At 36.4% G+C, this 27,201-nt stretch overlaps 2 protein-coding genes across 13 annotated transcripts in view; one reads left to right on the forward strand and one right to left on the reverse strand.

Annotated features, from left to right (window-relative positions):
* LOC129765852 (uncharacterized) overlaps positions 1–25,269 on the forward strand; it is a 102,562-nt gene extending 77,293 nt beyond the window's left edge. For 11 of the 12 annotated variants that reach the window (XM_055766623.1, XM_055766526.1, XM_055766376.1 and 8 more), the window contains exons 6-8: positions 14,300–14,668; positions 24,029–24,425; positions 24,482–25,269. In XM_055766623.1, coding sequence (XP_055622598.1) covers positions 14,300–14,668; positions 24,029–24,425; positions 24,482–25,106 — 1,391 coding nt within the window. In that variant the 3' untranslated portion in view covers positions 25,107–25,269. The remainder of the gene's footprint in view (positions 1–14,299; positions 14,669–24,028; positions 24,426–24,481) is intronic. The other variant, XM_055766889.1, reaches the window with a different exon arrangement.
* Positions 1–25,997, reverse strand: part of LOC129765744 (uncharacterized) — a 134,929-nt gene extending 108,932 nt beyond the window's left edge. The window contains exon 1 of the mRNA XM_055766191.1: positions 25,379–25,997. Coding sequence (XP_055622166.1) covers positions 25,379–25,583 — 205 coding nt within the window. The 5' untranslated portion in view covers positions 25,584–25,997. The remainder of the gene's footprint in view (positions 1–25,378) is intronic.
* Positions 25,998–27,201: the final 1,204 nt, after the last annotated feature.

The following is a 27,201-nucleotide window of genomic DNA, read 5'->3' on the forward strand; positions in this document are numbered from 1 at the left end:
TCATTTAATTTACTTGTAACGAAGAACATAATCTATCACAATGCATGAATCGACCTCACATGGCATTTATTCATTCTCTTCACTCACAAAGCAAATATATTGAATTCGATTGAATTCGGAAGTTGTTTCATTCAATCAAAAATTGAATCAATACAAACAAATGATTGCTAAGCTAAGCTAGTCCCACGTCAACTTTGCGGTTAAATCATAGATATAACCCACCTATTTTTTTCACATATATTTTAAATACGGCTTAATTTTTTAAAGTAAAAGGGAGTGATCAAGGAATCTGTGAACAAAACAACCAAATTTATCCGATCCAATTAGATGTGAATCGAATTCGAGTCGAATCGAATAAATCGACAAATAAACCTCGTACGGAAATAACAACCACTTCTCGCCATAGTTGCAAAAGCTTCAAACTTTCTGGACAGTAACATATCAAACATTACAACGAAGCCAATTCAAAGATCAAGAATGGGAATTCCATCTTTCCGAAGGTAAGCGTTATCGGCGGGCTTTTTCAGACACATCTGGGGACAGAGCAGCAGCTCGAATTCAGGCAAAAAGTATTATTCTTCGATGATATTTTGTTGAACTCTTGCCTTTTCAAAAATAATTCCTTCCCGGTTATTACCAAACGCCTTCAAATCCGTAGATCAAGATATGAAGATATTATTTCGCTGTTTTAGTAGTGTTTGTTACAAGGACAATTCTTCAAATAACATTACGCGTTAAGGCTATAGGTATTAGGATGATATAGGGCTACAGTACAAATCGCTGCAATCTAGGAACTAGTGTTAACTTGCTCAATCATCGTTCACCACCATCAACCGCTTAAATTCTATTGTAAATAACAATCATCTCGTGCGTTCACCACAAACATTTTTCTCGTAACCCAAACGCGACGATAAACCATCGTCCAAACAAATAAAAGAACAAACAAAATATTACCAATATCTGTTAATTGTTGAATATAAGAGAATTATACATATGCATTGCTTCGTGAACTTAAATGTATTTCTGTATTTCTACAGACGTATTGTCGAAGTGAAAGCAATTCTAGGTGTAGGATCAACTATGTCAAATAATCAGTGAGCATACATAAATGTATATTATATGGTTAATTTGTATCCCCCTATTTTTTTGTGTTTGTGTTTGTTTTGTCCTTTAATTATGTTCCCTTGGCTATCCCCGTGATGACCGACCCTGTGGAAAAATCTAAATTTGTCCATGTGCTCAACTAACACAATGTATTCATCCTCTTCGACTACAAAGGTCCACTTCTGTTATTTGTTGTGATTTAATTTATAATTTAAATTCAATTAACATAGACGAAATTTCATAAGATTTCCCCGATTTTACTCAAAATATTATCTATTTATTTATAGCCTTTCGAAGTTTCAGAATGACAGAATTTTATTTCTTCGTCTGAGAGGCGAACCAGCCCAGGAGGCTAAAAGCCTCTCAAAGAATAATAAATATGCCATGCGTTCGCGTAGCATAGCCTGACTGTCATATGCAGATTTTGTAATATGGAGATGCATAATATTAGTTTTGAGTCCTTTGAAAAAAGATTTTTCAAATTTTTATCATGCGTCTCCATTTGATTTGTGGTTTGACTATCATATGAAGAACGTGTCATGTGTCAAAAAAAATATTTTAATGTTCTTTTGATGTGTCTTCATTGCTCAAAAGTTGTTTGACTGTCATGAGAGGAACATATGGTCGGTGTCAAGTCAGAGAGAAGCATGTAACAAAATCCAAAATCTCGAGTTATTGATTGCATCAGGGTAAGCATTTAAATACCACATTTTTCAGATTAGGATCAAGCGTACAGTAGGAATAACGGGTCGATATTGTTTAAGTGATCAACGAAAACCCCTTATACCACTAACAGTTCGTTTTTTTTTTAATCATTAAAATGTCACACAGTCCGGTCTGCCTGAACACCGATCATATCATATAGAGAGATATTTGGTTTTGAGTCCTTATCGTCAGAAAGCCCTTATTGAAAGGAGAAGATAAATTTTATAATTCTTATTATGACTCTTCATTACTCAAATGTAGTTTCGCTGTCATATGAGGAACTAATCGCTTAGAGACACATAATAGATTTGAGTCTTCATAGGAACAAAACATATTTAGAGTTCTTATCATGCGTCTCCATTGTTCAAAAGAGGTTTGACTATCATATGAAGAGTTTGTCATATGGAGACACAACAATTTTGAGTCTTCGTAAAAACAAGATAGATTTTAGAATTCTTATCATGCTCAAAAACAGTCTGTTTGTCAAATGGAAAATCTTTTATCTGGAGACGCATAAACTTTCGAGTCCTTATTGCAAAAAAAAAGATTTTTTTTTCCCATTCTTCAGAATAAAACAAATCTTCAAAAAAAGTTTCATGGTTATATGAAAAACTTGTGATATGGAGACGCTTTATAGTTCAGATTTCTCATAAAACATAGATTTCAAAAGTGACATCACTGTTAGGCTAAGGTTACTTTGGATAGGAGTACGCACGAAAATTTGATTGTACGAATAGAAACAAACAATTTTGTTCGATAGAAGCTGACGAATACGAACGAAGCAAGGGGGAAGCAATGTAACCACACCAATACAACTCAATGTGGTTGTTTAGCTTCACTATTGCATACAATTCGTACGACCACTTTTCTGCATCCAGTGTCACCGCCGCCTTATATGAAGAATTTAGCATATGGAGGCGCATGATTTTGAGCTCTATGCAAACAAAATTGATTTTAAATTCTTATCTTGCGTCTTCATTGCTCAAAAGTTTGATTGTCATATGAAAAACTTGTCATATGGAGAATCATAATAGTTTTTTTATAGAAAAATAAACAAATGTTAGAATTTTTATCATTTGTTTCCATTAGTAATGAACAATTAACTGTCATAAGAACACCGAATCAAATGGACATGCATGATGGTTTTGAGAAGAAAATATGTTTCTGATTTGGAACTTACTAACAATGTGTTGCAATATAGACATTCGACATTTTCCATTAGTACATTTGTTTAAATTGTACTGAAATGAGAGCTTCTAAGTTTCCACACATTTGCACAGACCGCAATACGTTTCCGTAACACGAACTAGAAAATCAGGCATCGAAACGATGCAGGGAAGCTTCAGTTTTAGTGATGGATGAACAATTGAATTTGAAACCTCTTTTGGTTTTTGGTTGTTCACTGGAGAGGATTTTGTCGTTTATGCTTGGTGTTTATGGTGACTCCAAATTTTCTCTTTTAGTTTTCCACCGAAAAACACAAAAATGCCTTCTTCACATTCGGCCTGAGTTGCACTACACTTTGAAGCCACTCTTAATCCGGGAACAATGTTCGAATTCATGAAAATTGAATGAACGATCGGAAAAAATCATCCATGTGTGAAAGTTCTCTCTCAAAAAATCTAAAAACTGAATATGTAAAAATTTATGAAAGATTTCGAACGCTTATAGCTCAAACATTTATTGATACATCGCAAAATGTTTCCATCAATTAATTGGAATTATTTCTACGCCTTTTTCACAATAAAAAATTGTATGTCTGGAATTTTACAATTAAATAATTTTTACGTGTTGTCAATGGTGGTGGAGGTACAATTATAGAATCGCCTGTGGCAGCAGTGTGTGTATCTAGAAGAAGAGGTGAATAACTTTTGGCATTGCCAATAAAAACGCAAATTTCGACATATGATCAGCTTGTGTATTGTTCTCACGAGAAAAAAACATGAATCATGAATCAATCATCTCTAGCTATTTCGATAAAACCACCCAAACCATCGGTCCATTTCAGGGCCTCCAAAAATTCACTAAAGAATTAAATTTCACGTAATATCCGAAATAATAAATCAGCAAAATAATTTTTATACATTTTTTTGTCAGGAGAATTCTGGTTTGTGTTCTCGCGCGAGTGCTGCTTGGGAATAAGTTGTGAATGAGCGACTGAAAGAGATAGGATTTTCGTGGTGGTTGGGTTATCAAATCCCGTGGTAGATACTCCAGCGGCATGTATCGATCGAATGCGTTTGATCGCGTTTATTGTGCACTCGTTTATAATTTCATCAGTAACACTATCACCAGCGAACGACACACGCACAGAAGGAAGACGGAACCGGATTTACAGTGGCATGAGATTCAATTCATTTTTATTTCTCTAATTTTCTTCTATTTATAACTTGACATTGGCGTGCTGCATTAATGTATTGCATTTCTATTTTTTCTTCGATTTCGTTAGACTTGCAAAAGAGATAAGTGTTTTCAACATTAAAATTCGATTTAGGTTTTCGCATTCATCTCTTAGAATTCGGATTCTTGCTCTTGAATTCAGATTTGGTTTTTTTAGAGATACTTATTGGTGTTTCATGCGTCAGATTCATATCTCGTATTTTCATTCTAATGATGATTTGTAGTTTGAAGCCGCATAGGAATATCGAAATGAAAAACAATATGTTTTTCGTTTTTCGTTTTTACACTACTTAAGTATAGATATCAGTTTAATAGAAACTTGCATCTGTTTATGAGCCTCCCAATTCCAAAGATAAGTCAGGCTCTAAGAGATGGTGATTCCTATTTTTCTGAGATTGTTTTATCGTTTGTAAATATTTCATAAATAATTAATAACATTTTTGAGGATTGTTTTTTCAAAATTTATGCAAATAAATGGAATTACTTGTTACATGTATATTAAAAGTGTGTTAATTTACATATTGCACAAATATCCATGTGTTCATGGATGCATAAGTGTTTTGGTAGAGATAACTTGTATATGTATATGTGTTGCGATTTGTTTGACTATTTTAGAGACTACGTTTGATAAACACATTACGAAAATAGAGGAAACGTTTCGCAAGACTTTTGAGGTTACCCAAAATAGCCTTCGTAGTCGGGCAACGAAATACATCCGTTTTTCGGGGACATTTTCGAAAAGTCTCAGAAATTTATCATCATAGTCATTTTCATTTTTTTGAAAATTTATTTTGGATTTAATTTCACATATATCCAATCATGTAGTAGAAGTGTTATTTCGCTTGGACCTGAATAGGAGTGATAATTTTGTTTTTGTCGATTTTTGCATACTTCAGCAACATCATATTATCAACTTTATAGTTTTAATATGAATTCACATTCCAGAGGCAGATAGTGGCGAATGGATTATATGGTTCTGATTTTGTATTCCATATCGCAGATAGTATGTTTAAATGTAATGTTTATATTCATGTTCAACATTATTTTCATGTTAGAAGCTAAAGCATTCTCACTCCAGCAGGTTTTTCTATTATTCGATAAAAATAAAATGTGATTTAAAAAAAGGAAACCTTTATATCAAACCAGCCCTTGTGGCAACATTATTTTATTTTCAAATTCGTGTTGCAGAGCCATTGAGTATATCAAAATATTTACATATATGTGTAATTCATTCTCTGGAGAGTTCTGTTCGAAATATTGTTATTTGTTATGTTATTGTTATCCAGTAAGCTGCATCCAATTCGACATCTAGCTAATTGGACAGACCTGTAATGCGAATCGTTTAATTGGACATTTTTACATCTGATTGGACATTTTTGTAAACATTGAGTTCGGGGCCCAAATTATGCTCCCACATTGAAAGTCGCCATCAGACATCGATACTGTATCATTGTCATCGCGATTGTCCAATGACAAGTCAAAATCGCCTCCAATGCGACACTGAGTGGTGCCTCGGCCTGTCGACTTAAATGTAGCTTACTGTAGATCAATATTCATTCATTTTTAATTCATTTCATACATATTAAATTTATTTATTATTTATTTGAATAATATTTTATTTTACTATAGCATATTTCGTCGTGTGAAGCATGTTTCGTGTTGAATGTTTCCAATTCCGTTCGAGATTCATGAACATGGCTGGACGCATATTTTTGTTTCTGAGTGTCTTTTGGTTCTCAATTCATGTTCCAATTTCTAGATGTGGTTAACGCAACAATTAACGTGGCAACGATCGGAAGACCGAAGAGGACTTTTGACACTTCATATTTAGTCTCGCATTGATAATTGAAACACATTCACTCCCGCAGATTGAACATGACAACGATCGGAAGGCCGGAATGCATCTATATCATTCTACAATGTAATATCATAGAATTTCATTGACCAATTCTTTCAGCAGATATCACTTGCATTAAGTAATAGTAATAGTAATAGTAATAGTAATAGTAATAGTAATAGTAATAGTAATAGTAATAGTAATAGTAATAGTAATAGTAATAACAAGCTTTGCCAGTAACACTGGCTGAGTGTATCCTATGGCTTACCTTCCCTACTAACATATTCATAACTTCCCGAGACATTTATGAGAGGTTGTAGAGTTCTCTGCATCTCTCTTAAGTAAATGTCGAACTAACATTCCTTCCCTTTCCTTAGCAGTTGCAAGGACGTGGACAATTCTTAACTGTTGGAGAAAACATACTTTCACCTAAGAGATATTACTAATCATCAGCAACGGGTGGAGGCTTGTTTTTTAACATAACAGTTTTGAATTCGTACCACCTACGATATTGTGCAACTTTCTCAATGCTAATGCTAATGCTAAAATTTTTTTGTCAGGAGAATTCTTATGTGAATTCAGGAGTGTTTTGGCTTATTGTACCGATCACTCAATTTCATCATCTCCATCATCTCTGCCGCCATCACACAAACCGATTTTGTTCGGATTTTCTGTTGCCGTTCTATGAAAGACGCTGTATAGTATAATTTGTGGATTATTTCTTTGGGCGTCATATTTTTAATATTTTTTTCTTGAAAGCTGAGGTTTTTCTATATAACATATCCAAAAATTAGAAATGTGATTTTTTTCGTTTTTTAGTTGATTTTTTAAAGTCAATCATTTTTTGTTAAAAATCATTATTTGTTCTTTCTTTCAAAAATGACTCATGACTTTTAAACTACTGGACCAATTCAGATAATCGACACATAAACTTGAAGCCAATACAAAAAATGTAATGAAAAAATATTACACTTGCGAAAAAATGGATTCTAGGCGCATAGATCTACCTTTAGTTGCATAGGAATATTGAACGAGGACTGAAAACAAGGTAAATTAGAAAAATCATAACTCAAAAACGAAAAAAGGCACATCTTTGATTTTTGGATATGTTATGTAAAAAAACAAGTCATTTTTCGAAAAAAGTTGAAAAATATTGATACAATGGAAATGGGCACCCTAAGGAAAAAATAAAAGAATACGGGTCTAATATTACCACTCCTCACGGAAATCTGAAGACCACTATATAGGTTTTACATGGAATGGCTAAATAAAGAAAATTATATACTTTTTGGAACAAACTGTTGAATAATGGTGCTGATTTCTCGAATTTCGCACCTTTTCCACGCCATTTATCAATCTTAATGAAAAAACCTTGTTTTAAGATACTGTGATGTGCTCGATAAGGAAATCTGTAATAGGGATGATGATCACGCTATGCATTCCCGATCACAGAAATTATTGTGGTAACACAATATGTACATTTGCCAAGATATTATTCATGAATCAGCAGTCATCTAGCTAGCAATCATTCGGCGGTGGCGGCAAGGGTTTCCAAAATAGCCTTTCTCAAAGCCGACTTTACCGATTAGCCTTTTCCAAGGGTAGGAAGAAATACAGGTAAACTTCGATATAACGTACATTTCACTTTCAAAATTGTACGTTGTATCGAATTGTACGTTATATCGAAGCATAATAAAGTACTCACAAACGTAGTCTATAATACATTATTGTGTTGCTGTTTTAGTAAAGTTATTGAATAACTTCAATCAGAAGACGAAGCCAGACTTTCTCATGCGGTTTCCCTTCGTACTGTTGATTAAGGCTTGATTCATTTAGAATCCGGAATAACAAAACCAGCTGCATTTCGGAATTGATTGAAGATACAAAACTTGTTTTAGCATCACAATACAGATAATTAATTGATTAATTGAATTGAAAAAATATTTAAAAGAAATTTTCTTTACACTTTGGAAATGTGTACGTTATATCGAGGGTACGTTATAACGAGGGTACGTTATATCGAAGTTTCCCTGTAGATTGAAAAAGTTTAAATACTCTATAATTCAAGTCAACATCACCATCATCACTAAAACAAATTTCCCGGCCAAGAAGCATCAACAGTTCCAAAGTTATGATCCAGCAGCACCAACTCCAATAACAACACGAAAGGCTACAAACATTTTTCTTAAGAGTTAATTTTCGAATCACCTAATTCATAAGTCACATTATCCTTTGAAAAAATGAAAATAAACACTATAATAAGCACACAAAATAAGCACTAAAGAGATGTACATTTCATCTCTAAAGTGTCACTTAAACAAAGTTGCGGCCTTTCAAAATCACCTAAAATTTTCGATGTTGCAGCTTGCTGCTATAATTTGTTGGAGAATTCTATACGCCATGGTAGTAAAAATATCCTGAATCAATAGCCGTTAATACCTGACTTATAGTATGCTCATAGAGGGATAACCCAAAACTCTTACCTTTCAAATCCACTGAATCACGACGACAAGAGTTAGACACAATATTAACTTTACCACCGACAGTAACCCTTTAACAATGAAAAACACCCATCATGAATTCCTCGTTCACACCGGCACACACCGAGCGTCTATAGGGTGGAAAATGTAAACACAAACATTTTCCTCTCTTTGCTGAACAGACAGGCAGTGTCAACAAAGCAGGAACACATTACAGCTGCGCATGAGTGCGTCCCCACACACTACCAAAACACGAACGCCGCAAGTTTCACCGAGTATCAATTCCTGCGGATGGTGAGGAAAAACAAGGACCACTGCCAATGGATATCGATTATTTTGACGCCTCGAAACTATTTCCAAAAAGAAATTTCAAACTTCTAGCGTTCGTTGCGAAATATGACGATGACGTTTCGTTCGACGTTCAAGGCCTTCTTGGCTGTTGTTGGAGTTACACACAGCAACTTTTCACTACAAAACATCACACTTTCGACAGACGTTTACACAAATCGACACGACAATGACATACGCGCGACTGCGAAGAATTCCACCAAATACAAATCACACTTTGGAACGCAAATTCGCAACAACAAACTTCAGTAGAGAATTCAACCTTATTTTCCTCGCACAACGCTAAATGACGTACTGTCACTAACCGCTGGTGTCTATTAGAACTGACATTTCCACACACGAAAAAAAACATACAACAGCAGTAACGGGACGCCTTTGCCACAACTGAGTGAACACAACAGAGGCATGACGTCAGCCCGTCGTGAAGCACCGGCAGAACACGACGGAGAAACTGCGCACAAGGGAGATCACCGTTCGAGAGGGAGCGCCCCCCAATAGAATCGTAATTCAGCTGGATTCGACTTTGAACAGTGAATCAAGACGGTGAATAATCAGTGCACCCTTTATGGATGGACCTCGGGGAAAGAGATTTACGCATACTAGAGAAAAAGAAAGACTCGAACTACTCAGTTCGATCCGATATGCTTCGCGAGTTACTCACATTTGGGTGAACGCATGAAAAGTTAGTATCGTCAAACACACATTGCCAATGACCGAATTGATCATTCACCGAGAAAGCGTGTAATTTTCAGCAGTTACACGTGCACGGTCGGATTCAGAGGATTTTTTTAACACATCGAATTGACTGAGGTGTGTGGAAACTGTCGGGCATCACTCGCGGTAAACAAACAGCTGCCAACGCTTTCAAGAACTCAGTTTGTTTACAAACAAACAAACAGGGCAATAAACTGCGTAGCAACTATCGATCCACAACAATATACAAAAATAATATAACGCTATAAAGTAAACACGAGCTAAGAATTTGGAACATCTCAAGTATCACCATCCACAGTTTTGAAAGGCGCGTCATTTCGTACATCATAGAAAATTGACCCACGCACACACAACCCGGAGCAAAAACTTTCCCAACTCTCTTCTCTCAATGGGCGCGCGGTGGTGTATTGATAACAGCTGTTTCGCCATGTGCGCGGTTCGATGCGTAGCATTTCATTTAGTGTCTGCTTTCTCGATTCGTTGCCCCTCTACAAATTGTTGTATCACCGCAATTTGGCGCATATTTCATGCGTACGGTGGTGTTTCGAGCACATAGTGTACTTATGCTTAGTTTTTTTTTCGGGAAATATGTAGTTGTAAATTATTTATAATACTCATTCTCATATCGATCATAAGTCGTGGGCCTTTTTGCGGCCATTCATACTCTCAGTCACCCTTTTTTAAATTTTTGGTTTTTTTCGTTAGGTTTCCACACCTGTTATCAATATTTTCAGTGGCACCAAGCACCTATCCAGGAACTTAGAGTTGACTGATCTTTCGTCAGGTATTTTAGCCACATCTACAGCCTACAGCATCCTGCCACGTCCACGTTTACCTTCACAATACAACCACATCTGTATGCTTGGTATAAATCATGATCAAATTTCATTTCCCAGTTTATCACCAAGTGTTGAACGCAACACCTTTCGTTCCAAAGCTTCAAACACTCGTCGATCAGCGTTCTTCAGCGCCCATGCTTCATGTCCATAAAGGGCCACTGGAAGGATCTGCGTTCTATGAAGCACGTAGTGTACGAGTTTGCATTTAGCCGGCTACGTTTTTTCATTCATTTATTTATTTATTTATTTATTCATTTTACAATGATGCTACATCGCTTAAAGATATTGGATCTGATTCACAACAGTTCGTGTTGTGTCCGTAGAGTTACGCCAGTTCGTGGCTCGTTCTCCCTCTCTAAACTCCATTTTCCCGTACACCATCGTATATTATTCTGAGAATTCGGCGTTCGAAAACACCAAATGCTTGTAAGTACTCTTCAAGCATTGTCCATGCTTCGTGCCCACAGTGAACAACCGGCCGAATTAGGGATTTGCACATGGAACACTTCGTACGGGTCAGAGTTTGTTTGACCTGAAGGATTTGCGGATCCCATAGTAGGCGCGACTTCCTTTGACTATGCGTCTTCGAATGTCACGGCTGTTGTTGTTGTCAGTTGTTATCAACGAGACAAGGTAGACAATTTCCTCGAGCACGTCGCCGTCGATCACAACACTACTACACGGAAGAATTCTGTTAAGATCAGTCCCTACTGCTAGCATGTATTTAGCCTTAGACGCATTGATCCCAAGCCCTGCCTCAGCCCTGTTTCGTGTTTCAGTCGAGATACAAAGGCGCTACAGTCGCATGTGTTCTTCCGATCAGATCCACGTCGTTGGCGAAGCAGATAAACTAACTAGACTTGTTGAAGAGCAGTCGGGAGAGTCCATCACCTTGTCCAAGTCCCCTGTGAGTCTCAAACGATTGAGACAGATCGCCTGAGATCGTACAGTATTCATCGTTGCCTGAATCAATGTTGGCAGCTTTTGGGGAAAGCCGTGTTCGTCCATGATTCTCCATAGCAGTCGTCGGGCGATTGTGTCATATGCGGCTTTCAAATCGACGGATCGTATCTGTGTTTCTCTAACACAGATTTCATAACCAATGAGGCTGGGGAAATCGAATTGTAAAATATATGCAAGCTGCAGGTACTTTTGTACTCGCATACATTTCTGCAGACCAGAATGAGTTTCTCCAACACAGATTCCAAAACTAATGAGCCTGGGGATAGAGGCGTTGCGAAATATATGCATTGTGCGAATACTTTTGTACTCGCATGCGTTTCTGCAGACCGGTTTTGCACTTCGGCATGTGTGCGAAAAACACTATGAAAACACTTTAGTTCGGTTAGTGAAGATTGCATTGGAAGATATCTCTTCATGTCTTCAGCTCACTGACTTTTACGTAAACCGTTTAGCAAAATGTTGATAACAAATTGCTGCGATAACGTTGATAACGTCGATTGAACAATATGCTTTCTACTTACATGTCAAAACTAAAACTGGATGCCTAAAGTTCGTCAAATCAAGCAAATTTGTGGTTCGAGAAATACGTATGCTTAAGAGATGCAATAACTTCAGAAGGAAATGTAAAATACATTGATCGTTTAGTCATTCTTCCGATCACATATTTTGGAAGTCCACGAAAAATTAATGAAGTGAACAAGACATCATGCCATACGTCAGACTTGCAACGAAAAACGTAATCTATCACAATGCATGAATTGACTCAAATTCAATTACTGGTTTAATCAATAATTTAATCAATACATTCAAATGATTACTAAGCCAACGGGACTCCCACACCAACCTTGCGGTTATATCTTAGATGTAACCCACCCATAGTTTTTCAGCGAGTGGTTCCGCCAAATGTTTAGTGTCATTTAAATGTTCCTTCAAATCCGAGAGCGAGCCAAGACTGACCTGTGAAACAGATGATACAGAACCTGATCACGAACGTCACTTCACGGTGAAAACGAAATGAATTGTATGCAATTTGTATGCACTTCAAATCGTTTTCACCGTGAAGTGACGTTCGTGATGAGGCCCACAGTCTCGTTTACCATACCATGGGTTCATTCTTCACCTTCTTCGCTTGATTGCAAAAACCCTACATTGCATGAACTTTTATCGGCTCAGAGCACTGGGCAATTAGTATCGATGTGTGCCTTTTTCTCCCCCTCTCTCTCTATCTTTCTTTTTCTTTCTCTCTCGCTCTATCTTTCTTTCTCTCTCGCTCAATCTTCCTTTCTTTCTCGCTCTATCTTTCTTTCTCTTTTTTTGTTTCTCTCTCTCTCTCTATCTTTCTTTCTCTCTTTCTTTATCTCTTTCTTTCTCTATCTTTCTTTCTCTTTCTTTCTCTCTCTTTCTCTTTCTCGCTCTTTTTCTCTTTCTTTGTTTCTCTCTCCCTATCTTTCTTTTTATTTCTCTCTCTTTATTTTTTTCTTTTTTCTCTCTTTTTCTCTCTCTCTCTCATTTTTTCTCTCTACCTTTCTTTCTCTCTAATTTTTCTGTCTCCTTTTTCCTCTCTCAATTATTCTGTCTCATTTTCTCTCTCATTTTTTTCTCTTCTTTTTCCTCTCTCAATTTTTCTGTCTCCTTGCCTCTCTCTCTCTCACTCTCTTTCTTTTTTCTCTCTTTCTTCCTTTCTCTCTCTTTCTTTTTCTTTCTCTTTTTCTCTTTCTTTCTCTCTTTCTCTTTTTGGTTCTCTCCCTTTTTCTGTTTCTCTTTTTCTTTCCTTCAATCTCTTCTTCTCCTCCAATCTCTCTATATCGCATTTTTGGAAATAGGCAAAATGTGTTTTTAGGACCACCCTTTTTTAGGTCCTTATTTTCCGATAGGGACACCCCTACCAATATTCACGACACTCTGAGACATCGGTTTGGCCTGTAATGATCGTACCACAGTTTAAAAAAGTTTAAGATCTCCACGAACCAAGCAAACAAACGAATTTCTTTTCGAGTCCTTCCAAAAGGCATTTCTGAAGGCCAAGTGGTAAGTTTAGTTCTCTAAATAGGCCTTTTTCAAGACAAAAACGAATGAATTGAGAAAGTCATTTGTATCATTTGTATTCTATTTCGGCTCCAGCAAGCGAACAGGCTTGAGACACACGCAGTGTTTGAAAGCGAAAAAAAAATTACTTGGCGAGGTCGATAGTGGGTTGTGAATGAGAGATGCATTTGAACTTTTTTTTTTCTTGTCACATCCGAGGTGAAAAAGAGTGTTTGTGTATTATTGAATCACACGTACGAAACAAATTGCGACATATGGCCATCTTTAGCTGTTTCACACAAGTCAACTTTCTACTAGAGAACTAATGCGCAAATTTCGATGGAGTCTAGAATTCTATTCGAAGTGATAGTCAAACGAATTGAATAAAATAAATCCGCAGTCCTACGTCAACAGCGCTGTAGTATCCTAGACACCACCCCTACATTTTTTTCCTAATGGATTAACCCTTTGTGGTGTCATGTCGACAATCCTCTCTTTCCACGCCAATAATTTTTTTTTTGTTTATACCGAGTACCGGTATCTATCATTCATAGGATCTCCGTATTAATTTTAAACATTGGGATTCGTTCAGAAAAATGTGTATACTAATGCATAAATGAATAAAGTATAGAATCAGTATGGTTTCTTGTTGTGATAGCTGAGAGCAGACATACGACCGCAAATGGTTAAATTGAGCGATTTTATACATTGAGTAAATCTCTTGATTGAAATTATAATCTTTTTTTTAAATATATGGTTAGAACATATTTTAGAAGAAAATTGTAATTCTATGGTTCTGTAAAAACCTTGTCCTCGTATTTTCATGACGATCACTACTTTTCTTCAAATGACCATACTGCTCACACTTTGAAATACCCCACCAGGTTACATCATCGACCTGCTGCGCAACACAGTTTCGAGTGACGTCTCCAAAGTCGACTCCCTCTACACTGATCCCTCTGAACTTCCCCTGCTGGAAATCATCGCGGACAACCGCACAGAACACCACTATCACCACCAGCATCAGCCGGGAAAGAATGCCACGAAATCCTACACAGACCGGATCTATCTCGTAATAGTCAACCGGCTGCGCATCGTCACCGCCGGCGTTCACTACCTAAATCTGTCCGCCATCAAGGACTTGCCCGAATTGTTACCGGCAGATCATCAAGATGATTCGAACAGAGCGTACTCTGTCTACGGTGTGATCGTGAAGGCGGAACACAACATGCGCCACGGTATCGAGCTTCTAGGTGAGATGGACTTTGAAACTGAAAAACATCCCCAAAAGATTTCTTTATCATGCCTAAATTAGCTCGAATCGATCATGACTGATAGGCGTACTCTCCGCTGCCCTCTATCGGGGCAATTAATCTAATTATTGTAAACACAGAAGACAGCTTCAAAAATAGCAATGATGAGTTCGAAAACAACCGAGGCCGATAGCACTTCACAGGACTTTGCCGGTTCGAGTAGTACGAAAACAAGAAAAAAAACTCGCATCCCCGTCCACTCTTCTAATCAACAAAGCCTTGGGAGGAGGGACGCGAATCAGTGGGTTATGCTCGGTCAGCTTCGGGATGAAATTTGTGACGTGTGGTAGCCGCCAAGCTGATTCGCGTCAGCAGCGATCGCAGCGAAACACAACATAGTGATGGGGTTGAGGTAAACAAATAAGACGCTACCGAGTGCGCATTGTATAACATAGGTAATACTAGTCGATCTAGAATAGTGGAACCTTTGATTCCGGAGATAAACTCACCAATCCAATGACGTCCCAGTTAAAGTTGCCTTGGGTTAAGAGCCCCTACAATTTATGCCGCTCCACAAATATCCCGCTCTGTCAGTCTAATTTCAGCACGTGGAAGTTCACACTGTTCTATTTCCGCTGCTCTCAAAGTCAAAGCACCGCAAAACCATTAACCCAACCCGAACTACTGTAAAGCCGATAGACTAATGCGTCAAATATCTTGCTAGGAAAGTTCTACACTAAAATTTGCTATTAGGATCCACTACCAACCTTAGATAGTTTTCAGTCATTAGGCAAAAAAAAACACTTTCACTATTCACTACTATGCCTAGGCCGGTCAAAACGAAATATGCAACTGCAACTCTTCACGGTTCGGCAATTTTCGCGGGTGGAAACGATCGCTGCTACTAGGTACTGGTGCATCACGAACGAGCGGGATTATTAGACTACTAGCGAGTGTGGTGTTCGCGCGAAATAGTGATATTGTTTACCATGCCGGTTAAAAATGTAGATGTGAGAGTCTTTCGCTCAGATGCTCCGCCGGCACTCGTTGACGCGAATGAGCGTTTCTGAGCGATCGCTTTTTTAGTTTTGTTCGGTTGACGTCTGTTATCACTTTTTCCAGTTGCATCATCACAGGAAGCAGACTCCGACATCGATGGCGTAGAACGAGAGGCAGTTGTTTCAAAACAATAAATATGACTACAGTTTACCATCCGCTCTCTTAACCATCGAATTCGAACCGTTTTTCTACGTAAGAAGTGAAAGGTTGCCTGTTGTGGGCTTTAAATGCTTTCCCATGTGTTTATTGCAGTGGATCAAATCGTTTTGCCTTTTCCCTTTCTCCAAAAGGGGCATTCAGACCAATAGATGCATTTCCATCAAAGGGTTTGTATTCATATACAGCGCGGACTCGATTATCTACAGTCTCTGATTTTTTTTCCACTGTATATAATCGAATCCTGTACATAATCGAGTCAAAAAAAAGTTTTTTTATTCGTTTTTTATGCATATGTTTTTTGTTTATTGAAAATAAAAGAAAAATCTAATTTTTGGTTCATCCCCCTAAAGGCAGATAACAACTTTCTCACATGAAAAAAATATTTTTTTCCAGAATCTCTCAGATGATCATATTTGATGAAAAAAATCCTTCTACGTGTATGTTAGAATTTCAACAATGACTGAGTTATAGAACTTTTTGTTTTGTTTCGGACTCTGTTGCTTCAAACTGGCTCTACATTAAAAAGTACACTACGGAGACGATTCTGTTGCTTTCATTTGAAAGATGAGAAAATTTAGTCCAGGATATAGTAGTGGAACATCTAAATTAGTGGAATTAAATAACATTCTGGAAGTGAAAATCGAAAAGTTAGTAATTTTTAATGTGTAATTATTCATTTTATCCCAAATATTCATATTAAACTTGATTGTTTCTATCAAATAAATTAAAGCTCTCAAATCACTCTACTATTTGTTCTTTGACATCCAACATAATTTCGCTGCAATATCGATATAAACAATTAGGGTAACACGGGGTGAGTTGGACATACGGGGTGATTTGGACCACCCCATTATCTCAAAAAGTACGGCTCAACTTGGATTTTTTATAATGCCATTTTCTTTTATTAATGAACCGTATGTAACTAACATAAAAAAAGCTTTGATGAAATTCGACAGGTGGAAGGAAATGGTAGCATGAACACAGCAAGCACTTTGATTGTCAAAAAATGTGAATTTTCCGATCGTGGTTTTAAGAGTTTTCCCGCTGATTAAACAAACTTTTCGTGTATTGCGCAGTAAAGTTCTGTTCGCCTACAGAAGAGGAACAATTTGATGCAGCGAAACTGTAAGTTTGATAACAATAAATGAAATTAATTGCATTTCAATTTTTGCATGTTGTGTGGGGTGACATGGACACGTTTTTGTGGGGTGAATTGGTCCTACCGGTTTGAGGCTTTTCTTTGGTCTAATTGATTCCAGATGCCGCTGAATTACAAAAAGAGGATGGACCGACAACGTTGGAAGAAGGAGGAGCCTGAAAAAACAACGAAGGTCATCAAGAACGGATTTTCTTTTACCAAGCATCGAAAGTGTTTGAAAATGCTCCAAAAACAGTGAAAAAATCCATGCAGAATTCGAGATGGTCTCAATCCAATTTTTCTGGTCTGGAATCTGGCCAAGACACTCGTATCGATCCCAGAACACTGTTACTGATTGTAACATTATTCCAAAATACTTTACATAAACATAAGTATGTTTTTTTCGATGAAACACATACTGGACCAAATCACCCCGCATCAAATTTTAATGTCCAAAAATCATCTCTTTTATTTTATGATATATTTGGTAGTTTAAAGCTTGATATAATAATTAAACATTATTTATTGAGAGAAAACAAGTGTAGCTTACTATTCAATGTGGCATTTTTTATTTAGACCGTATTGGTTTGGAAATATTAGGCGATTTGCTTAGGTGGTCCAAATTCCCCCCTTTTCCCCTACTGGAGAAAATTCAAGCAAAATCTTTAAAAATCGCGATTTTTACCTCCTGTTCTTACAATAGCCACTTAAATTTCACCTTTTTTCTTGAACTAAGTCATATTTGAATGATAATTTTTTTAGAACTGTATATCATCGAGTCAAAAATTGTATATAATCGAATCCCATATAATCGAGTCGGTATATAATCGAGTCCGACCTGTAGGGGAAGACGGGGTAAGACCGCCCGGCGACGTAAGACGGACCACTTCTAGTTTTATCAAAAATCCTCAGTTTTTTGGCAAATATGTTACGCAAGAAACATGATTAGCCTATTTTTGTCGTTTCGAAATACTTGGCAACACTTGAGCGCACGAAATATCAAAATTGTAAACAAAACACAGTTTTCGTCCATTGCGGTTGCAAGCGATCTAATTTTCAAGGCAATCAAAATAAGGAATTTTCCAGCAAAAACTGTGTATTCAGTTAATTGACAGTGTCCCATCCTTCAGTAGATTGTTCCGGTTCTTTCTGCGTTGAAAGGTATGTAAAATGTAATATAAAATGCGTGAAAAGTGCAAAATAATACAGTGCTCTGGGGGGAAGACGGTCCACTTTCGACGGGGTAAAAGGAAATCGTCGAATAATCGTCCTTTTAGATCCCGATAATTTGGTCAATTTTTCGCGAATATTTGCAAAACGCTGCAGCTGGATAAATTTCCTGTCTAATGGTATACAACATAACATATATCGTAATAATAATTTTGCATAATATGCCTTTGAAATCCATTAATGAATCCTTACATGCCTCATTTTCAATTTCGTAGAGGGATCCCCCTGTATAGAAATCAAAGACGCAGTCTTACATAAAAAAATACAGCGTCTTTGGTCCTGAATCGGTTCAGTAGTTCAGAAGATATAAATTCTCAAAAAAAGTCGTTTTTGGAAAAAAAAAAAAAAAAAAAAGAGAAATTTCTCAGACCACCCTAAAATGGAAATGGGCACCCTAATGAAAAATAAAAAATACGGATCTGATATATTGAATAAAGAACAAATCTACCACTCTTCACGAAAATCGGAGAACCACTATATCGGTTTGGTATGAATTGGCTGCTCTATTAAAAGCATGTGACGAATTTCATGTCAACTCGACTGGCCGTTGGCAGCACCATCTTAGGTAGCCTGGAGGCGATCTGGCGTAGTGGTTAACATCCGTACCTCTCACGCTAAAGGTCATAAGTTCAATTCTCACTCCCAACATTCTTCCAACGGAATAAATCCGTTGGTCCAAGTGGCGAACCAGCCAAAGGCTGAAAGTAAAAAATTATTTAAAAAATTAAAACTCATTTTTCTCAAAAACGTATGTTTTTTTTCAAATTTTATAATAAAATGTATTCGAGAAAAATGAATTTTAATTTTCAAAATACTTTTTTCAATGAATTTAAAAAAAAAATTTTTTTACATTTTTGAAAAAAAAACTGAATTATTTCCTACATTTCATTCTTTAACCTACACTTTGTAGATGGTGAATTTCATGCCAACTCGTCTTAGGAGTTGGCAGCACCATCTTAGATAGCAGTGAAACGTTGTGGGTGTAAAGACATGCGTGATTTAAGCAATTTTGCATACTCGAAATATTCGAAAAGGAATAAGACTACTTTTTGGAAAAAGCCAATTTTTTTCTTAATTTTTAACAAAAAATTGTAACTGAAAAACTATGATACCTACAAAATTCATGTCAAAGGATGAAATGTAGGAAATTGTTTAAATTTAAAAAACTACCAAAAATTTTTTGAAAAAAAATTTCGCTGACAAAAAAGTTATTTCAAAAATTAAAATTCATGTTTCTCACAAACGTATTTTTTTTAAATTCCCAAAAATATGTATATGAATAGCCCTTAAAATTTCCAACAAGTCGTCTATACATCGAAAGATGGGCACTTTTACAGGGAAAAAGTTTTTCGAACAACAACTATATCATATTTATTTTGGAAAAAATACAACTTATCCTAATTTTGTTTAAAGTCAAGATAGCGATTTAATGTATTCGACAAAGTTTTAGAACTTATTAAAATATAAACTTTTGTCGAAGACATCAACTTTCTATCTTTTATAGTATTTAGAATATAAGTCATTTTTGCATGAAGGCTCCTGGAAAATATAATGTTTTGTTCGTAACATTTTTGTGTGTATATTCTTACGTTTGACATGTTCTTGACATATTTCTAAATAGAGAAAAGTTAGCAGAGCATTTAAAATGTGATAATTTATACATAAAAATGTAGCGAATTGAACATTAATAGTATTGAAAAAATTCTATTAATGTTCTATTCGTTACATTTTTATGTATAAATTATCGCAATTTGCATGATCTGCTAACTTTTCTCTATTTAGAAATATGTCAAGAACATGTCAAACGTTAGAATTTACACACAAAAATGTTACGAGCAAAACATTATTTGTTCTGGATACAAAAATGACTTATATTCCAAAAACTATAACATATAGAATGTTGACGTCTTCGTCAAAAGTTCATATTTTAATAAGATCTAAAAAACTTTTTCCATGTAAATGTGCCCATCGTCCGATGTATGGAAAACTTGTTGGAAATTTCAAGAGCTTTTTATATCTATTTTTCCGAATTTTAAAAACTTATGTTTTCGAGAAAAATGAATTTTAATTTTCAAAATATTTTTCTTCAATGAAATTTTTTTCAAAAAAAAAATTGGGTAATTTTTAATGAAAACCAAAATAATTTCCTACATTCCATTCTTTGACTAAAATTTTGTAGATCTGATAGATTTTTATGTGGGTTTCTTTTTAAATTTAGAGTTTGTGAAAAAAATTTATTGTAAAAAAAAAATTGAAAATTAAAATTCATTTTTCTCGAAAAAATATGCTTTTAAAATTCTGAAAAAAATAGATATAAATAGCCCTTAAAATTTCCGACAAGTTTTCCATATATCGGACGATGGGTACATTTACATGGAAAAAGATTTTCGAACAACAACTTTTTCATGTTTTTCTTTGAAAAAATGCTAATAATGTTCTATTCGTTACATTTTTATGTATAAATTATCGCAATTTGCATGATCTGCTAACTTTTCTCTATTTAGAAATATGTCAAGAACATGTCAAACGTGAGAATTTACACACAAAAATGTTACGAGCAAAACATTATTTGTTCAGGAGTCTTCATACAAAAATGACTTATATTCCAAAAACTATAACAGATAGAATGTTGACGTCTTCGAGAAAAGTTCATATTTTAATAAGATCTAAAACTTTGTCGAATACACTTTATCGCTATCTTGACTTTAAACAAAATTAGGATTAGTTGTATTTATTCAAAGAATACATGAAAAAGTTTTTGTTCTAAAAACTTTTTCCCAGTAAAAGTACCCATCTTTCGATGTATGGACGACTTAGTGGAAATTGTAAGGGCTATTCATATATATATATTTTCGGGAATTTTAAAATAATACGTTTTTTAAAAAATTATTTTAATTTTTAAGATAACTTTTTTGTCAGCGAAATTTTCTTCCAAAAAATGTTGGTATTTTTATGTGAAAATTTCAACAATTTCCTACATTTTTGACTACTTTGACATGAATTTTGTAGGTATCATAGTTTTTATGTTATAAATTTTTGTAAAAAATTAAGAAAAAAAAAATGGCTTTTCCCAAAAAGTAGTCTAATTCTTTTTCGAATATTCCAAGTATGCAAAGTTGCTTAAATGACCCATGTCTTACCACCCACAACGTTTCACTGCTATCTGAAATGGTGCTGCCAACGGTCAGTCGAGTTGGCATGAAATTCGTCAGATCTTATAATTTTTTAATTAAGTTTTTTCGAAAAAAAACTCAAAATTTAAAAAAAAAATCACACAAAATCTATCAAACCTACAAAATTTCAGTCTAAGAACGAAATGTAGGAAATTATTTATGTTTCATAAAAAAATACGACTTTTGAAAAAAAAATTCTATTGAAAACATGTTTTTTTTATTCTGAAAAAATTGATATAATTAGCCCATACAATTTCCAGCAAGTCGCCCATACATCGGAAGATGGGTGTAAAAGTGAAAAAGTTATTCGAACAACAATTTTTTATGCTTTTCTTTGAAAAGTTACTATTCATGTTTAATTTGTAACATTTTTGTGTATAAATTTTCGCGATTTACATGCTCTGCTAACTTTTTTCTATTTAGAAACATGTCAAACGCGAGAATTTGCACACAAAAATGTTACGAGTAAAAGATTATTTTTTCAGTAGTCTTCATACGAAAATGCCTTATATTCCAGGTATTGTAAAAAAAAAAAGATAGAAAGTTGACGTCAGGGACCGAAATCTTTGAAGGTGAAAAATGAACTCAACTCTCAGTAGCTTCGCTTCGACTAGAACTGCTTCAACAGTCGCCGTCAGCAAAAAGTGAATTGACTAGAAAATGATTTGACTAGCGTTGACTAACGAGGATGACTGGTGAACTAGTCCAGTCAGTGGTTCTTCTCACTGACGTGACTAATTAATATAAGTCTGCTTCTTCATTCAACTGACTTCAATCCGCATTTCTACCCCCCTAGGAACGAAATTGTTACCTGCGTACGCGATCTTATTTTTTACGTCCATATAAAGAGAAACAAAAACTTGATTTCTGATGCAAAAAAGTAGTTACCCCATCAATGGATGGTTTATTGTCTACCCATCGTGAACTCAAACCAACGAACCTACACAGTTATCAAGTATGCTATAAAGGTCCTCGCGTTAGTATTAGTAAATAGCGTGTCAAATAGCACACACACACTGCACGCTATTGTATACATGTGAGTAATTTTCGTGTACGATACACAACAATCTAGCAAACCTGTAGCGTATGTCAAACCACGTTGAACTTAAACATCGATGCATGCATACGTGATACATGTGAGAAAAAGAGGAACGAATTCGTTTTGGGGGAAGTCACTTCAAAATGCAATGAAGACAATTTGACTGGGACGAATTAAATAAGATACTCGTTTGGCGGAGAAACTGCGTGAAGAAGCGTGAATCCAACTAAATACGGATATAGTCAGTCAGATAGTCAGCTGACTATCCTCAGTTGACTATGACTATGCTGAGCCCTGGTTGACGTCTTCGACGAAAGTTCATATTTTAATAAGATCTAAAACTTTGTCGAATACACTATATCGCTATTAATTTTTGCAAAGAAAACATGAAAATGTTGTTGGAAAATCTTTTTCCCTGTAAAAGTGTTGGAAATCGTAAGGGCTGTTTATAATTTTTTTTGGAGAATTCAAAAAAAATGTTTTTGAGAAAAATGAGTATAAATTTTTCAAGTAAAAAATCATATTTAAAAAAAAAGCTCATTTTGACAAAATTAGGATTAGTTGTAATTTTTGTAAAGAAAACATGAAAATGTTGTTGGAAAATCTTTTTCCCTGTAAAAGTGTTGGAAATCGTAAGGGCTGTTTATAATTTTTTTTTGGAGAATTCAAAAAAAATGTTTTTGAGAAAAATGAGTATAAATTTTTCAAGTAAAAAATCATATTTAAAAAAAATCTCATTTTGACCCGATTTCGGAGCTCATTTTTGTTCTGATTAAACCCAGAAAAAAAATCCAAGCAGTGAGGCGTAGTGAGAACGTCACAAACAAGGCATCGAAGTGCCGAAAATGCGATCGAACCGTCAATTCTTTTTAGACATCAAATATTTGTCCACCAATCATGTACATGCTCGTTTTCTGAATCTGTGATTTCCCTACGGAGTAATTTTACCTTTAGGGTACGGAATTAATCCTCCAGATCTTGTATGTTCCCATCGTAGAACCCTGGAAACAACTCTAACCCAACGAATTTCGTCCTTATGAAACTGATCAAGTATAATTAATTGTAAATGCTTTTATGATCAGGAGCACCAAGTGATACTGCGGCGTAAAAGTCGTCATATACCTCAATGTTGCTTTGTTCAAATGTAAGAAATTTAACAAACGGAAAAAATCTGTATCAATCTGTACTTTTTGACGAAAATCTGTACTCTGTACCGTACAGAATCTGTACTAAAAATAACGAAAAAATCTGTACATTTTCAGATAAATATGTATGCCAAAAACGTTCCAATGCTACCTGAGATGGATCGTCATGTGCGAGGCTCCATCTACATCGAAAACAGCTGAGTGAGACTTCGGATATTGCCAGATTATTCTTGGGCGGTATCACTCTTTTGCATGTATCACCGATGATGATGCATACCATCCAGCAAAAATTAGCGTAACACTTCATTATCGCAAACTCATATCACAGTTGAACTTTTCCCCACAAGACCATAATCATCACCCTTGTGTATGAGCAGCAATATTTGTGATTCATCGCATTACTCCCGTCTCCCATAGAACTCGGCAACGCTACGATGGAGCGACACTTCGATGACCACAGCAGCAATGAGGTGGAGAGCATTCTACTGGACAACGAGTTGGATGCTCTGGTCGATTCATCACACTCCCGTCGTAGCCAGAAGCAAACACGACACACCTCAACCAGCGACGACGAGGAGCTGCGTTCCGCGCAGCAACAGACCTCCCCGGAGGAGGAAGAAAGCGGCTCCCTTGGGAGGGCCGCCATTCAGCCAATCACTAAAATAGATATCGGAATCAACTCCCAGCTGATGGGTACCCGTGGGTCCACACTTCAGCTGTCGTTCGAGGTGACCAACTTTCGGCAGGCGCCAATGTTCTACTACTTCCGGGTTAATGATGAGCTGGGATTCCTGCGTACGCTCAATCCAGGATCGTAAATACAAACGTAATGATGAGAGTGAGTGAAATGATTGACTTTTTTTTCTCTAGCGCAACTCTTGGACCAGAGCAAACTATCAGTGTGGTGGTCACGATGGTGATCGGAACCAACGCCGAGGTAGGCGCCAGAGACAAGGTTACTTTCAGCACCGAGGGCGCCGATCGTGTACAGCAATCCGCCTGGGTAACAGTAACGGATGCAGCGGGTCTCCCAGACGCATATCAACCGTCGATTTGGTATACGTACACTAGCCGATGCGAGGGGCGTTCCACCGCTGGAACTTGCACCGGGGCTTTCTGGACAGTGGATATTACCGCCAGGGACTATGAGACTGGGCTGATGAGAATTTCCTCCAGTCCTCGGGGAATTGTGTACAAAGCTCCATTCACCATCGGCACCAGAGATGAGGTTAAAGCCAGCTATACAGCATCCTGTTGTCAGCCTAAGGTCTCCATAACGGCGCACGATATCAGTAAGAATGCACGAAGCATCAATCTAGACGTCACGGACATCTGGCTCAACGAAGCCGGGATCGCGGCTGTGGTTTTAGGCGTTCTTCTGCTAATTGCTTTGATAATTCTGTTGATAATTTTGATTCGTTGGTGCATCCGACGGAGACAGTCGCGCGAGTTGCCTATCTACAGGGGAGATGCACGGGGAACGCGTCAAACATAAATGTGGGCAAAATATTTCTGAAGCAAGATGCCATTTCTTAACACTATTTTCACACGCAAAAAAAAACCTATCAACGGTGACGGCCTAAGTCAGACGAAACTAATCAGTATTTTAATTATCTTGTAAGTCCCATCAAATGCCAAAACATAGTTCTAAATTTAAATAAAATAACACCACACGAAACCTTGTCGACTTTCCTTTGGCTTCCCCTCAACCCATACATTGTTGTACAAGTGCACTTTGTTCCAGCACGCGCACATGATCCCACCTACCTGTTGTTCCAAATTCCCGGCTGACCTCGAGCATCTGCGGTGGTGCCGCCGGAAGCAGCAATGCGTTGTGGGTGAAATCGTCCAGCGTCAGACCCGTCACTTGCGTGCTCAGCAGAGGATTCTTTAGAGGGGCAGCCCGTGACGACGTGTCACTTTTACTTCCGCCTGTTCCCGCCCCCACACTGATGTTACTCGCAGACATCATTGCTAGCGACACGATTTCGAATTTTCTGCTGTTGTCTCACCTCTTCACACCGTCTATCTTTTCAGTAATATTCCGGCTAATGCGGCACTACCACGGATTTACAGGAGCACTCCTCACCAAACACAATTTACTTGCGAACAAAAAAAAACAGTATACGCTTCACTACTTCTGACAATGTAAACAAAAATAAGCCAACTAGACGGAAACAATGAATCTGCTTAATGTAACAATCGATACGCAATCGCAAGAGCACACAATATCGCGGGGTAGTTTTCACCGGTACAGTCCGAACCGGAGACCCAAGGAAAATGTTACAACGAACAAACAATACCGGAAAACTGACGAAAAATTGCCAAAATTGCAATCAAATCGCAGTAATTTCAATGCATGAAGGGATCATACCACAGAAAGAGATACAACTGTCAAAATTGTATGTGAAATGAAACGAATGAAACGTTTCGCTGATGGAATGATTTCGATTTGAAATATTGCATCTAGCTGCTAAATTTCCTTGGTCTAGGTAATTAGCGAAAGTCAGGGTTTATGAAACCGGCACATGTACAAATCAAAGTCTTGGGTCATTTGAAAAGTATGAACCTTTGCTTTAAATTTATATTGAATATTGAAAATCAGTTTTAATCAAGTATATATTGGTTATTCCGTAATTCCATCTACTTAGAGTTTCCGTGTTTTTATATCAATACACATGACGTTAGACCAGCGATACTCAACCAGCGGCCCGGCAGTCTTTCTGGTGTGTATAAAGTTTGGAACTCATACACATAAGTACTTTTGCCCTGACATCATTGCAGACGAAAGAGAGCATACGGTTATAAACAATTAATGAAAAATTGCATTATATGCAGTTAAGGAAAAATCTTGAACGAAAATTGTCTCTGATAATTATTTTCTGTTCTAGATAAGATTGTTTTGCTGAAATGCAAGGAGATTTATTGAAAATAGTTAAGTTAGGGTCAGGACTATGTCTTCTAAGTATTTGAACAACATCGAATAAAAATTTTCATTCTATTTTCAACAATTTACATTCGCTTTTGGGTCTGCTTATGACGAAATATGGGTTACTGTTCGATATTGTTACCACAGACATGGTTCATGGCCGTGTGGTGATCTAGAACTTGTATAGCCTTGCATGGCGGATGGTATACACTGCATTTTCTTATAAATTTCATCAACGACAACACCGCAAGCCTTGGTGGATGTCCAATATATCAACGAAGAAATAATGAATTTTATAAAAATTAACAACGCGTATGTATGTGTATATGTAGATCGTTGAAACATTTAAACACACATACAACACATAAGTTATTAAGTGGTCCGAAAAATCAATTTTCTCCACTTTTTCCCAAAAATGACAAACGAAAATTAATAACTGTTCAATCACTGAACCGATTTAGATGATCGACATATAAAATTGAAACTAATGACCTAGCCTTTTATTAAAAAATATTTAACTTGCGAAAAGAATAATTATATTTTAGTATTTATTGATTTTAGTCGTTTTTCATTTTTTATGACTTTGGCGCTATATTTTTTTATATTTTTTCTTGAAAGCTGAGGAATTTTTACATAACATATCTCGATATCAGAGATGCTA

This window comes from Toxorhynchites rutilus, chromosome 1 (assembly GCF_029784135.1).
Source record: "Toxorhynchites rutilus septentrionalis strain SRP chromosome 1, ASM2978413v1, whole genome shotgun sequence".
Taxonomy (NCBI): Eukaryota; Metazoa; Arthropoda; class Insecta; order Diptera; family Culicidae; genus Toxorhynchites; species Toxorhynchites rutilus.